This window comes from Ptychodera flava, chromosome 19, assembly GCF_041260155.1.
Source record: "Ptychodera flava strain L36383 chromosome 19, AS_Pfla_20210202, whole genome shotgun sequence".
Lineage (NCBI taxonomy): Eukaryota > Metazoa > Hemichordata > Enteropneusta > Ptychoderidae > Ptychodera > Ptychodera flava.
Genome location: NC_091946.1, coordinates 30,511,183 through 30,526,069, shown reverse-complemented (window position 1 = coordinate 30,526,069; position 14,887 = coordinate 30,511,183). Strand labels below are relative to the sequence as shown.

At 35.8% G+C, this 14,887-nt stretch overlaps 1 protein-coding gene across 1 annotated transcript in view; it reads left to right on the top strand.

Annotated features, from left to right (window-relative positions):
* The window catches only part of LOC139119242 (DNA polymerase alpha catalytic subunit-like), a 46,635-nt gene extending 32,123 nt beyond the window's left edge, over window positions 1-14,512 (top strand). The window contains exons 26-38 of the mRNA XM_070682936.1: window positions 852-974; window positions 2,142-2,174; window positions 2,976-3,068; window positions 3,322-3,410; window positions 3,722-3,838; window positions 4,201-4,333; window positions 4,861-4,992; window positions 8,119-8,293; window positions 9,156-9,331; window positions 10,547-10,678; window positions 11,665-11,781; window positions 12,700-12,793; window positions 13,314-14,512. Coding sequence (XP_070539037.1) covers window positions 852-974; window positions 2,142-2,174; window positions 2,976-3,068; window positions 3,322-3,410; window positions 3,722-3,838; window positions 4,201-4,333; window positions 4,861-4,992; window positions 8,119-8,293; window positions 9,156-9,331; window positions 10,547-10,678; window positions 11,665-11,781; window positions 12,700-12,793; window positions 13,314-13,453 — 1,554 coding nt within the window. The 3' untranslated portion in view covers window positions 13,454-14,512. The remainder of the gene's footprint in view (window positions 1-851; window positions 975-2,141; window positions 2,175-2,975; window positions 3,069-3,321; window positions 3,411-3,721; window positions 3,839-4,200; window positions 4,334-4,860; window positions 4,993-8,118; window positions 8,294-9,155; window positions 9,332-10,546; window positions 10,679-11,664; window positions 11,782-12,699; window positions 12,794-13,313) is intronic.
* The last annotated feature ends 375 nt before the right edge of the window (window positions 14,513-14,887 follow it).

Sequence of the window (14,887 nt, the reverse complement as noted above, 5' to 3'; positions counted from 1 at the left end):
TATCTTTAAGCTAGTGTAATGCAATACCCCTAATCATCATAAATTAATGAAGAAAAGGAGATTTGTAGATCTTCTATTGAAATGAGCACTTAAGAAAAATGAGCTGTAGTATATATTGCCATTGTCTGAGTGAGTGTGAAGTAAAGTCACCTAGCACAATTCATCCAGAGAAGTGTTATCAATTATCCTTATAAGCCTGTAGCACCTTTCAAGAGGCATTTCAAGTTATTCTCAACTTGACAAAGAAAGAACGAAAACAAATTTTTTTGGCAGGTTGCGTTGGAAAATCAATGAAGTGTTAGAAACGTTTGATTTAGAACGATTGATTAAAAACTGACTAGGTTAGTGTGTAACACATTTTATATCAGGCATTTGACAGCAGCATTAGCCGTAAGTTGTGATGAATTGTCTACTTATTTGTTCTATCTGTAACACATGATTTCTTACTCCTTCCCCAAAAATCACATCAAACTGCGCAGTGTTCAAATCGTCATCAAAAGCTGCATTGTATATCCAACATTGTGGTCGATAACTTACTTTAGGGTCAGATTAAAATTCATTTGACGACAAGAACACTGCATACTGTATTCAAAGTTTTGTGGTTTACAAAGCGAATACTCAGTATTATAACATACTTGAGGGAGATGAATAAAACTGTAAACGTGTTACGTAGACAAACAAAAATGATGAAAATATTATCAAAAAGTCCCTTTCAAGTCTCCATCAGCCATACATTATCCATGACTGAGATAAACTAGAAATAGATAAAGTTGAGTGGAAAAGATGAGTGCTGTAATTTCTACAAGTTAATTCAACAAGTGATAAAACACCGTATTTTCTGTTCTTTACAGTATGACATACGTCAAAAGGCGTTGAAGCTGACTGCCAATAGTATGTATGGTTGTTTGGGATTTACCTTCTCTAGGTTTTATGCCAAGCCATTGGCTGCATTGGTCACAAGCCAAGGACGTGAGGTACGATCATTTATGCTGACAGTTTATCAAAAATGCTTTGGGCAAGCTATAAAGCAACTGAAGCAACATACAGTCCAAAATGTATTTTACTAGAGATAATTTGTGATAGCGCCCTCTAGTTGAATCTGACTGCAGTACTTTGAACATGTCACCCAGCATTTATATAATGCAACCTGTCCTTAGCTGAAATGAATGCTTTTAACTAGAGAAGATCACTTAAAGTTTTGACATTGACTATGTAGTTGTGTTTCTCCATTTATAATTGATTTTCCACAACAATTATTTGACACAGAATATGTGTTTTGGAAATACAAACTGCTTTGTCTGTGGGTCAGGTAAAGTTGATTGACCTTGGGGAGGAACCAATTCTTAGAATTAAAATTTTGAAAAACCATGATAAAAACCTCTTGTAATATATGACAACGGAAAACCATGAAATTTCCTGTGATTTTAAAATATTTACAATTGGCATGCTTGTCAGAAAACTGAATCTAGATTTATGTACTTTTTTGATCTGTAAGATTAGGAGTGAAGAAGGTAGTGGTGACGTTGAAAGCTTGTGTCGTCATTTTCCTCGCACACCTTCAGTTACAAATGAATGTAAATTGATTTGTGAAGTACATATCAATTTCACACACATCCACGGAGAAAATCAATAGCAGTTAATGAAAATTTGATTCATAATGGTGTTAATTTAATAGATCTTCATAAAAAAGACTCTTGAAAAGCGATCAATAGTATCAATTTTGTCCTTTGAATTGAAAATCATTCAAACGGTTTATGCACTGAGAAATTCATTACCTCCAAAAGAGATCTCCGTAGGGAACTATAGATTGCTGAGGACAAAATGAACAATGGTGTGTTTAGTTCTCAGGAAATACCACTGCAATTAATCAATAGTTGTTACAGACATGTTTGTATCAGCTGTTGAGAAATTTTCCATGTTTCATAGAGACATGGATTTTTTTGTGGCTTTGTTGTGTATTCAATATTTCATTAGCTGGGAAGGAAAACTGTTGATTTGTTTGATTCATGGCTTCAAGTATAACCGCTTTGATCAACGTATTCAAGTTATTCATGTATTTTATGTGATAATTTACCTCAAATTTTACTTCATTTTTTGTAAGATTTGAAGTTAAAAATGCTTTTTTAAAATTTGATTTTCAGATTCTGATGAAGACAAAAGACCTTGTGCAAAAGGTAAGAGTTTCTTTACAGTATTAGAGGTGTCACCAAATCCAGGACAAGTTTTATATTTTTGAAGGAACATGTTTCATCAGTTCACGAGAATTAAATAATTTCGAGAATTAAATAATTTCAAGGGACCATAGCATACATTGTAAGATGTCCATACCATCGTGAAACATTGAATTTGAATTTCAGTCTTAGACCATAATGAACTTTGCTGACTCTTGCAGCGAACAATTGCAAGACTGAATAATAGTGGGACTAAGCTAAAGTAAAATTCAATGCTATGCTAGAGGGTTTTGTAGTTACTCTTTGCTAAAAAGCACCCTCTTATACACACTGATTAATGCCATAAGGAAGATGGGCCCAGTTTACTCCGGATGTGTCATAAACATCAATGTGCTACAAGAACATGGGAGTTTTCCATGTCGTTTGGTATACAGGCCCACTGACTCAAGCAATTATTATTAGAAATAGCTAATAGAGAGCAGACAATGCCTTGTAAATGGCTCCACGATCACTATTGATAACAATAGTTTTAGGCCAAACCATGGTGATGAAAGGGTTAAACTGACAGTGAAAAATATTTTCTTGAAAAAAAATTGGGAAATATTGGAAAACATCTCAATTTTGGCAAAATTGAAATAGTGTATATCAGTTGCATTTCTCTACATCAGTCGTGTTTCTTTAGTGTTTTATTTCTGTACTTGAAAATTCCAATTTTGCAACCAATGAAAATAAAAATTGTACAGCAAAATATTGTGCTTTGTTGTAAAACTTTGATTTTCACAAATGTCATGTTATCTGTTTCAGATGAATCTTGATGTAATTTATGGCGACACTGATTCTATCATGATAAACACCAACACAACTGATCTGGAACAAGTCTTCAAAGTTGGCAACAAGGTAAAATTATCAAGGATGTGGTCTCTGTCATGTGATATGCAAATAAAAATGTTCTAAGCTGCTATTGGTCAGAATCATACCATGTGATAAGGTGTTGCAAAAAGAAGTTGCTACAATATGTTGCATCATGTGATCTTTGTAGAACCAATCACGGAAAACCTGATGGCAGAAACTTTGAATAAAAGACACTGACATTTTATTTATAGAATGTGATGATTCTAAAAATCTTTTATCTGATAATTTTTTGTCACAGGTAAAAAGTGAAGTCAATAAACTTTACCGTTTGTTAGAAATTGACATTGATGGCGTCTTCAAGTCCATGCTGCTTCTGAAGAAGAAGAAGTAAGTTTTAGAAAAACTTTGCTTCCTTGTGTAATCTGCATTTCTAGATGATCTGTTAAGGAAATGGCAATAACATTTAAAAAATCATAAGTCTTTCGTCAAGCTGTCATACCTACAAGTGAAAACTGTAGGCCAGTATTTTTTTCATTTTAGGTACAGGGGTGCAAAGTTTTTTAGTGTAAATGTCAAGTATATGTAAAATTATTTGTACGGTTATCCATAAAAATATGAGCATGTCTTAAGATTCAAAAAAGAAGTACATTAAAATTTTGTTATAATTGTGAATTCTGTGTTTGTATTTATTCACCCAGGTATGCTGCCCTCGCAGTCAAGAAGGAAGCGGATGGCAGTATGTCAACAATACAGGAACTGAAAGGTTTGGATATCGTCAGGAGGGACTGGTCTGATCTTGCTAAAGAAGTCGGCAAGTGAGTTCAGAATTTAAAAACTTTTGCCCAACTTGTCTGTGAAAATGCTTTTTACTTGTGATATCGTAGAGCACTCAAACATTTAAATATGCAAAGAATTTGCCAAACAATCGCTATATACATTGTTAATATCTACTTGCATAGAAGCAATTGACCAGTCCACGATTAATCTACCCCAAATGAAACAAAATCAGTTTGACAAATCACAGTCGCAGGAATTTAACCCATACGGATGCTGCGATATGAGCCACGATATCTGAAACAGTCATATTGGTCAGTTTCTAAAACATTTCCAACCTCGTTCTTCATTGTTCTTTTCGATGATGCCAGTTGTCACACTTTTTACACTTTGTTCTCCACAGCTACGTGATTGGTCAGATTTTATCGGCCGAATCCCGGGAAACCATTGTTGAAAACATTCATGCTAAATTAGTTGAGATCGGAGAAAAAGTTGCCAATAATGAAATACCGAGGAAGATGTATGAAATTAACAAGGTTTGTCGCAAACTTCTCAGACTTTGAGTTAAATCCGGTTCACTTGAAGATCGAGCTTTGAATTTTTTTCTGTTGTCACTTGCCAACAGATGTTAGCACAAGGAAGGATTTTGACACCAAAGTAGCAAACACATCTGTTGTTTATTCACTTGACAGTTTTCCATGATGATCTTACGGATTATTTAGTTAATTCGTATGAACTACTTTTTGTTACTTTGTGTGGAGATGTTCCCTACCATACTCATCCGGATTTCAGTGAAAGGGTTGTTGCATTCATGTAGATAACAGTTGAATCTGACAAATATTTACACATTGTGGCAAGAACCCGGAATTTGTATTTTAAGGACATCAGCAAATTTCTGATTTCTTTATTATTCGCCAGCACTTTGATGTTAACCAGATTATTTCCCTATCAAGTATGACTAGAATGTTTCAAATGAGATTTAGTTCCACTGTAAAATTAAGATATGAAGAATGTAAACTGTGTAAGTCAAACTAATGATCACATGTTTTTACATTGATACCAGGCATTAACAAAAGCTCCACAGGATTACCCTGATAAGAAGAGTCTACCTCACGTCAATGTTGCAATGTGGTTGAATTCTCATCAAGGAAAGAAGTTAGGACCTGGTGACACCATCTCCTACATCATCTGTGAGGTAAGATTTCAAAACTGTTTATCATCAGGCAAGAGTCTATAAATTGTGATATGAAACTGCTAGGAGAGCTACCCCCTGGATATTTTGCCTATGGACCCATACCTTAACCCAATCGCTAACGGTAGTCCCAAGTATATTCCAGTGGTAAATAACCAGGGGTGACTGTCCTCACACTCTACAGTGGTTATGTGTTAGCTGATTACATTCTAGGACAGCTACCCCCTGGATATTTGGCCTATTGACACTTACCCTAACCCTATCACCCACCTTGTTACAATTATATACTGATAGTAAATATCCAGGGGGTAACAGTCTTCAGACCCTACAATGGGTTAGGGTTGGTTGATGGCGCTCTAGGATATCTATCCCTGAGACAATTGCACAATGGTGACTTACCCTAACCCTATCACCAACCCCAGACCTTACTATGTCTCAGGGGTAACTGTCCTCACACCCTACAATGGATTAGGGTTGGCTGATGGCACTCTAGGACAGCTACCCCCTGGACATATGGCCCAAGGACACTTCTGTGCTCTCGCTGTCACTCGTAACATTCGTAAATTACGAACAAAAATGAAAATGTACGAAAGAACAAAAATGAAAATGTACAAAAAAAAATAAATGTCTGTTCGGCCATTTACGAACAATTTTGTTAGGTTTGAAGCCTGATTTTCGGCTAAGATTGTGAATCCTGGGGAAATACTGTCATATCTCGTCTTTCAAAACCTACTCTGCCCCTATCATCGGCGCATCGACACTAGCTAGAAATGGACTTTGACCTGTGCTAACATGAGCATGCGCGAAAAGGTTTCAAGATCCCCGGGTCATGTACTTTGATACTGGTGTGCCATGCATTACGGTAGTTTCGAGACACCCAAACACTCACATGCTGTCAACTTTCCGAATGGACGGATCGAGGGAAGCGGGCAGTTACAAAGGCTTTAGATGGCTAGTATCCTCAGCTCGGAAAGAAAGTTAGGGATAAAAACGGTAACTGATATTAAAAATTGGAAACAATGAAACCGCCAAGAAGAGATCAAGAACAGTCAGCCTGAAAGACAGTCGAACAACAGTCTAGACTGGGCATGGTTCAGATGGTTGAACGACGTACCACAAAGTGTTAGTCTGTGCAGGGAGGTAGAAGTGAGCCAGAAATCTTAGTTGTCATAGATTTGTCATTTGACGATATGCAGATTCAAGTTTTCAGTGAACCTACCAATTTTGATAGGTTTCCTTCAAAATATTTTACAAGAAACTGTCTCAGCAAATGTTATGAATACTGATAGTTTTCTTTGACGCTCCAGAGACTATGCTTTGCACAATCGCACGACGAAAGTTTATCAAGACCAAAAAAATGACGATCATCTGCAGCATTTTAAAAATCAGAAAAATGTAACTGTCCCTAGGAAAACAGCAGCAGGATCACCAATTACAATTTCCGCACTAAAATTTGCAATTAAAACGAGATAAAATTTGTGCGAAACCACAGACTGCCAAATGTTCTGATCAGTGGTTTTCTTAAAAGAAGTTTAGAGCTGAACATGGCATAATAACTGCAGCTTATAGAGGCACCACCTAGTACCCCATGGATGACATGCATACTTTCAAGGTAACAGAGCTTTCTAAATATGAAAAACAGGGGACAGATTTTCTAGCATCTAGAACTTTTGCAAACACTGATAATATTAATGACCACTTAATATATTAATAGATAATCATCAACCACTGAGAAATCAAGTAATAATAAAGATTGATTAATCGAATAACATTCATGGGCCGGTTGACCAAAATGACACACTTTATTGAGACAAGGAAGAAATTTCAATTTTACAAGCATTCATGATCCATGATGTACTGTGTTATGCAAAGGATCTTTTGACAATTCTTATCAAAATATCAGTGTTCATTGTCAAAAAAAGCTAAAAAGGAATTTGCCTTTGTCTATAATGAAATCATCATTTCTATCCTCTTAAAATCATTCACTGAGTACCAGAAGTGCTTTTTACTCACATTTGGTATACCAATGTGAGGTTATCGTATAAGCTGAATTGATTTGCATGTCTGTATATTTGTGGGTATGTGCGGATGTATGTCCGTCACACACAAAGGCTCCCATACTGCCAAAGCTAACGTCTCAGTATTTGGTGTACAGGTAGATGTAGGGGTTGAGATGTGAATTTGTTCAAATGAACACATCAGTGTCAAAAATGTGCAAATGAGGTAAGAAAAAGGGAATTTCTGCATGTGTGCAGGAGTGACAGGCAAACTCCACTTATCTTGAGTCGTTTCCTGTCATTGTTTATGAACTGTTACATATTAACAGAACTGCCCAAACCATAGACAGTAGAGGGGAGGAAGACCGTCAGTAGAGGGGAGTTGTTTATGAATTGTTACATATTAACAGAACTGCCCAAACCATAGACAGTAGAGGGGAGGAAGACCGTCAGTAGAGGGGAGTTGTTTATGAACTGTTACATATTAACGGAACTCTCCAAACCATAGACAGTAGAGGGGAGGAAGACCGTCAGTAGAGGGGAGGAAGAGCGTCTATGGTCAAACTAAGAGGGGCTAGCTGCCTTTCAGCTATGCATGTTGCTAAAGTTGATAGTACCTAAAATTTCGGACCTTAATTACTTTTGTCATTCTTGTTTTTCTGGTTTAAATATTTCTTGTTGAATATTGGCAGGCTCAGCATTACATGATTTTTGCTTACTAATATTTTTTGAACCAAATTCGTAAATGTACTAACAATTTTGAAAGGCCAGGGAGAGCACAGCACTTACCCTAACCCTGTCACTTACACTAATGCAAACTGTGTCAAGGTGGTATATATCCAGGGGGTAGCCATCCTCACTTGATGAGAGATAAGAGCCATTACTATTCACTTGTCCGTTTATCAAGATGTGTATGGTGTACCTTTCTTTGTCTCTTCGATCATCGATAATGATCAAGGCATTATACTGATAAATTGACTGGAAAATAAATCTTTGTGACGTGCATTGGTATTGATCAAATCCCTTTCAAATAACGTTTATAATTTGGCATCTATGGAGTAGTTGTAATCTAACACCAATCACCCAATATTTATGATGTATCCTCACGTGTACTGAATTCTGACCCATACAGGATGGTTCCAACTTACCAGCCAGTCAGCGTGCCTACCATCCAGGTGAACTTGATAAGAAAGATAATCTAAAGATAGACTGTAAATATTACCTGGCACAACAAGTTCATCCCGTTGTGTCTCGTCTCTGTGATCCTATCGATGGCACTGACGCTGCTCATATCGCAGAGTGTTTGGGTAAGTTCTGTCCACTCAGTGTGCACTCAGAGCCAAATTGACACACCGCTGACTCAAGTGTTTTGTTTGATTGTGAGAAAATTTTACCTTTTACACGTGTTGTTTAGTACAGGGTAATTTGAATTGACCGTTAAGAAATCAAAAATCTGCAAAAGTTCAAGTGCAGGCCACTCTTGTATTGACTTCATACTGTAATAAACATGGAAACAACATTGGTTTTTGCAATGCAGTTGAAATATCATCTGCTGCATATATTGTTCTTGTTTGTTTAATCATTTATTTATTTATTTATTTATGTATTTATTTATTTATTTATTTAGTCAGTTTTTCACCTAAAAAATCAACTTTTCCATATATTTACCTTGTTTATATTTATTTACTTATTTATAAGGTATTTCTCTTGACAATTAAGTTTAAACTTTTAACCCTGCTCTGCCCAAGGGAACTTCAACTAAACTTTGTCAGCATAAAGAATTTAAATCTGGGATCATGGTGCAAATTTTAGAGTTGAAAAAAATTACTATAAATTTCATCAATCTATATAATTTAAATTGTCAGTAAAATGTGAAAAAATATTATTTAAAAACAAGACGTAAAATTGTAATTTTTTGAAACATGTCAAATCATTTTAACCATAATTGTTTACTTTCTGAGAATCTTTTCTTTGAAATTTGTTACCAAAGCATTCTGCTTTGAGGAAATCCTCAAGTTATCAAGAATTGCGTGATATTGATAATTGTACATCAGTTTGTCCGACCAATTACTAGTATTAAATTGTAGCTTTCTTGCTTCCACACATTCTAATTGTTACCCAAGCTATCAATTTTCCCTTCATTTCCCACACTTTGGTTTCCCTATCTAGGTCTGGACGCGTCCGGTTACCGACACTCAATCCGTCAGCGGGAAGAGGAAGCGGAGGCCCTGCACGGATACGAAGCACAGCTAGCTGACGAGGAAAAGTACAAAGATTGTGACCGGTTTAAATTTAATTGTAAATGTGGCAAGGAGATAATTCTGGATAGTGTGTTCAGTGGCAGCGTAAGTGATCTTTTAATTCCATCGCCAACTGATGTTGTGATTACTCATGCAGGTGATTTTCCGACATTGGATTCAGATTTATGGTGAAAGCACTGTTTAGCTGTAAATTTTGATTTGTTTTCTGTTGTTTGTTCTTTGTGTAAAATAGTTTTGTCTTCTGTGTCAGTTTTCAACTTGACAACACAGACTGTTTGTGTTTTATGTGCGATTCCATCGTTGATGACTGAATTTGATTTTAACTAGAATTCCATTGTCAGCAAAATCATTGAGTATTATATACAATCTGAATTGTAGGCAAGGTTAATTCTTTGTGTTTCAACATATTTTAGAAATAAGAAAAAGAAAACATACTTTATATTATTTATCAACAAAAAATAAGAATTAAAATATTATTAAACGTTTACAGCTGTGATTCAAGTAATATTTCATCAGAATTACAACACAAAATGTGACATATGTTCTGTGTATTTTTTAAATCCCTTTTTAATAATAAGTTGAATTTTTTTGCCAGTCTTGTCGTATGCTCATGACGTATCTCAGTGTAGCTCCCAGATACCGCACACATGTACTCTGTACTGGCAATAGTGTGATAGATACTTTATCTGGAAGATTTTATTTATGAATTAATTAATTTGTTTACTTATTAATTTACCTAAAGATAGTTTCCATTCAATGTGTACTTGTTTTGAAGTGACTGATGATATGTCAGTCAAAGGCTTGGTGGGTTTTTTTTTTCACTTGTCACTGAAATAAGCAACTATTGCCTACTGCACACCATGCGTGATATTTTCAATAACTTCAACCATGCTTGGTGACAGATGCTTAACCCCCCCCCCATCCCCTCCCTAACCCCCTCCCTCCCCGGCATAAAAGTTTGAATAAAATAAAATTAAAAGTGCAAGTTACCCACATTTCTGAATACTATCCGGGAACTTTGTTTAAACTTGCAGATACTCAACAAGTGTATCAAATTATGTATTGTCAATGGAAAATTAATACTTCAACCCAATCTTCTACATGTGTGGGCCCATCAAATTAAACTAATGGATTCCTCTATTATCAAGACGATAACCTTGATACGTAGAGACATACATCTCCTGCTTGACTTCATAATTTGCTTTTAAAATTGTAAATGTTAGGATGGCAGGAAATTAAGTTTGTGGCTGAAATTTAATCGTCGCTTTCTTGTCGTTTACTTTTTTCTTTGCTCCGCAGGGAACAGCAATCCAATGCAGTCTGGACCACTGCACAAACAGCGAATGTAAAGATAAACCTGTTGATTATCTTAAAAGAATCATGAATAAATTAACAGCTACCATGAGGGAATACGTAAAGAAATACTACTCGGTAAGTAGATGTGTTAAAAGTCTGATTAAAAGAAATATTAGGTTACATATCTGTTTAAATACAGCCCCTGAAATTATATTAGATTAAATAAACAGGGTTGTTATGATTGTATCGGTTTCTCTTTAACCCTGTCACCCCTATTTTCAAGTGTATTTGCCCAGCTGTACCACTGGGAAGAGTTTTGGGCATACCAATGTGTCTTTCTGACAGGGCTAAAGGGCAAGTTGTTGAACTTTTACACTTTTGGCAATTGAGTTCAGTGTTGTCATCCGTTGTTTCTCGGTGAACTCCCTCGAGCATAGTGAAATCCCTGGTATTTAGCTTGTCAATGAGGCCTGTGTACGGTGTGTCTTGAGATATGCTCTTGTTGTTGACAGCTGAATTTCTGTCAATACTTCAACTGTCTTGTAAACGATGAGAAAACACCTGACAAGTTATGGAGGCTGTACTGACCAGCCAGATATCGGCTTTTTCAACATGTTTTAACCCACTAAGAAACTGAGGTTGACACAAAGCTTATTAGAAGACATAATACCATTGGTTAAAGGAATTAGTTTGATGATGAAATGTCAAAAAATGGACCAATCACAGAAAATGTTTCAAGAGAGTTGTGGGGCTGGCCCAGAATCTATTGCTATCAAGAAAATAGAGTCATTACAATTACAGAGGCTGTACTTGTTTTATGATGGGTGTGTTTGTTATTTTATTGTACCAGCCCTGGCAGCTGATCAACCAAATTTCACTGGTACGACAGGTAAATACAGCTCCCTCAAATAAAAGGAACAACAAACAGCAAAGTGCAGTAAAAGTACTTGGACAAAAAAAATTCAAAAATGTTGGATAAACCTTTGCTTCATATCAAAAGATGATGCTTTTGCAATGGTTACGTACATTTTCATATGCCCCAAAACATTCTTTGTAGTATATGTATCCATAGCAACACTGTTGCCATGGTGATTTACATTTTTACTCTTTGTGTTGTCAAGGGATGGTTGGTGTGTGAAGATTCATCGTGCGGACACAGGACAAGACAAGTACCGTTAAATCTTCAGAGACAAGGTTTAGTTTGTATGGCGTGCCAGAGAGCTGTAGTCAAACCTGAAGTAAGTGTATTTATCAAATTGGAAAAAATACAGAATCGTTTGCGTATATGGTTGTATTTGTTTGTACAGACAAATTCTCACAGGAAATATATCACAGTGATGAACTGTTGGCATTATTTATCAAGATCAGTGTTTTCCATCAGCAATGCCACATATCTGGATTAACTTTTAGCCTTGTGGAAGCCAGGATTGTATGTATATTGTTTTGTATCCTATGCTTTGCAATATTTATAAGTAATTATGAAACAACTATAAAACCATCAGTGCCCGCCTGCTTTGCTAATGAAATGGATCATAGGCATTCTGATTAATATAATAGCAATTATAAACCTGCTCTGGTCTATGTGAAATAAACAAAGGCAATTATAAAATATAGGCAATTATAAACCTGCTCTGGTCTATGTGAAATAAACAAAGGTACTGCGTAGATTTTAGGTACTAAAAAGTTGTGTGCCGCAAAAAGGTCTGAACAGTGGAAACAGGAGAATGTAGAGACAAGCTGCTGGATTTATAATCAAATTTATCCTTCTAGCTTTTGAAAAGTCCGGATCATTGTGATCTGTGGCAGTACTGTACCCCTTTCACCCCCATACCCTGTATATGGATCCAACCAACCCATTGATAACAATGGAGATGTACCACATCTGATAGGAGAGAAGGCTTTGAAACCTTTCATCGCCCCAATTTCCTTTTATTATATGGGTCCAACTTTTACATAGCAAAACTATGGTTGCATCAAAACTGCAATGAAAGGAAAAAATTAACCCTGTCCACCCCAATACCCTGTAAACAGGTCCACATTCACCATTTGTAACAATGGGTTTGGGCCAAACCATGGTGGTGAAAGGGTTAAGAAAGAGGGGTATATTTTGTATTTCTCATTTATAGGTGTTCTTTTCTACTTTTTGTCTCTTACAGTATACAGACAGACAATTATACTTACAACTTTCGTTTCTGCAATACATCTTTGATGTCGAAAGAGCAGAGCGTCATCTTCCTGAATCGGATAAATGTAAGTTTGTTTACAAAACCTGATAAACATATGTTGATACAAAATTGATAAACATGATTGTTGTTACAAAATCTGATGGTTGTAAGAATTTGTTTTGTGAAACTTCGTAACTAGATCTGTTCACAAACTCGGATGGATGTCTCTGTTCAAAAAAACCAGCCAAGTGTAAGTGTGTGTTTGCAAAAATGAAAACATGAAATGCTGGGTTGATCTGCTGCATGTTGGAAGATCCAATGCCATTGTTTAGTAGGATCTCTACATGCCTGATAAACAAATGCACAGATTGGTGGAACAATGAAACATAACAATGAAAGATAATGAAATGGACCAATAACAGACAACCTTGCAAGACAGCTGCAGGCAGCCTCTAAAATCTTGTGTTATACTTTCAATATTAAAATGTTACCAACAATAACTTGCAACTAGGCTGTAGAGAAAAAACTATTGAGGGTATTCATCATCAGATGTATCTCAGTCAAGAACAGTCTTTCCTTGAATAAGTTTATTTTCCTTTTTTCAGACTATGCCAAGAACATCGTCAAGCTTTACAGAGATCAGTACAAAAAGTTAAAGAAAACTGTGGACGATAAAATGAAGCAGAACGCATACTCTGAAGTGAACTTGAGTAAACTATTTGAAGGGCTCTCTACTTTGAAATAATAATAGATACGACAAATGTGTACGGTGTCCTGATTTGATGAACAGAATGGATCAAAGAAACGAAGAAAAGGTTGTAATTTTTGTAGAAATCTGTTGAAAACATACCAGTGTGGATGATTTTCATAAGTTAAGCTGGCAGTATTAGGGGACAATATGAATTTAAAGCTATATGCCGTTGGAAGTATAATCAATGTATTTTTTTCCTTTTGTAATCAAAATTTGACATCAGCGGAATTTGACCCCTTCAGGAAATTGGGTCAAAGACCAAGAAAGGTCATGCCAACTTCATCACAGTAATGTATTCAAATGTAAATACTTGATTTGAAATCTGAATTTTTGATGCCACTTTTCATCTCCAAACCCACTCCATGACAAAGCCACTGCTTTGAGCCTTTGCACCCTGACCTCCTGGTGACCTATGACATATGGATATTTTTTTCCAAGCTGGGTTCAAAGGGTTAAGCTGGTGGCATTCTCAAATTCAAGTTGATGTTTTAATCACAGCTTTCACAATATGCATCATGGACTGTCTTTAACAGATGAAAAAGTTTCAGTTTCAGTAAAGTACCGCACAGAAAGTTTCACATTCTCCGTACACGAGTGGTTTCCAATCGCACGTTCAGTCCTCTCGTAAAAAATACTGAAAATATTTTGCAATAATTTTAATACAGTTTGCAACTATCTGAATACAGTCAGAATCGTTATGTATTTTTATGGAACGTGAACTTCTGGGCATAACGTCTGAAAAAAATGACCTTTAACCTTTTCAGCATGATATTACTGTGATGTAGGTTCAAGAATCACAGTAATAGATAACCGCCCAATTAATGTAAAAAGTTGTATCACCTGCCTTTCTGAAATATTGAACCTACCTCTTTTTTCAATATTCTGCTCTGGTTTTGACTTCTTTCCAAAATTATTCTCTACATTATGAAAGAGATTTCCAAGGTTTCAACTTCTTGCACCCTTTTTATGACATAAGCTGTAAGATATCTAATTGACAGTAGTTGTAATTTAACTATGATAGTCGTTTGAATAAAATTGTATATTTCACACCAATCTGAGTGTTTGTGTACAATCAGTGGGCAAGTATTGATGGTATTGTTATGAATGAGAGGTCATATGAGTCAGTCATTCTATGACCTTTAACCCCATTTTCCTGATTACAGATCCACCTGCTTTTGAAAATCATTGGATGTTCCAAAGTTTGGTGATGATTTTCTTTTGATATCACTCTGTTACAAAAGGACACGCAGGACTATTTTCATTTAGGAATGAGGAATATGTTTTTTTGATTTGATCACTGAACATTCTAACAAACATTGATTGCAATCATAGCTGTGTAACTAACAAAATCACCCACTTAATTTGTTTATGTTGTATATTACCACACTTTGAGGTAGTATGCTTTGACCTCTAATATTTATTGTTTCA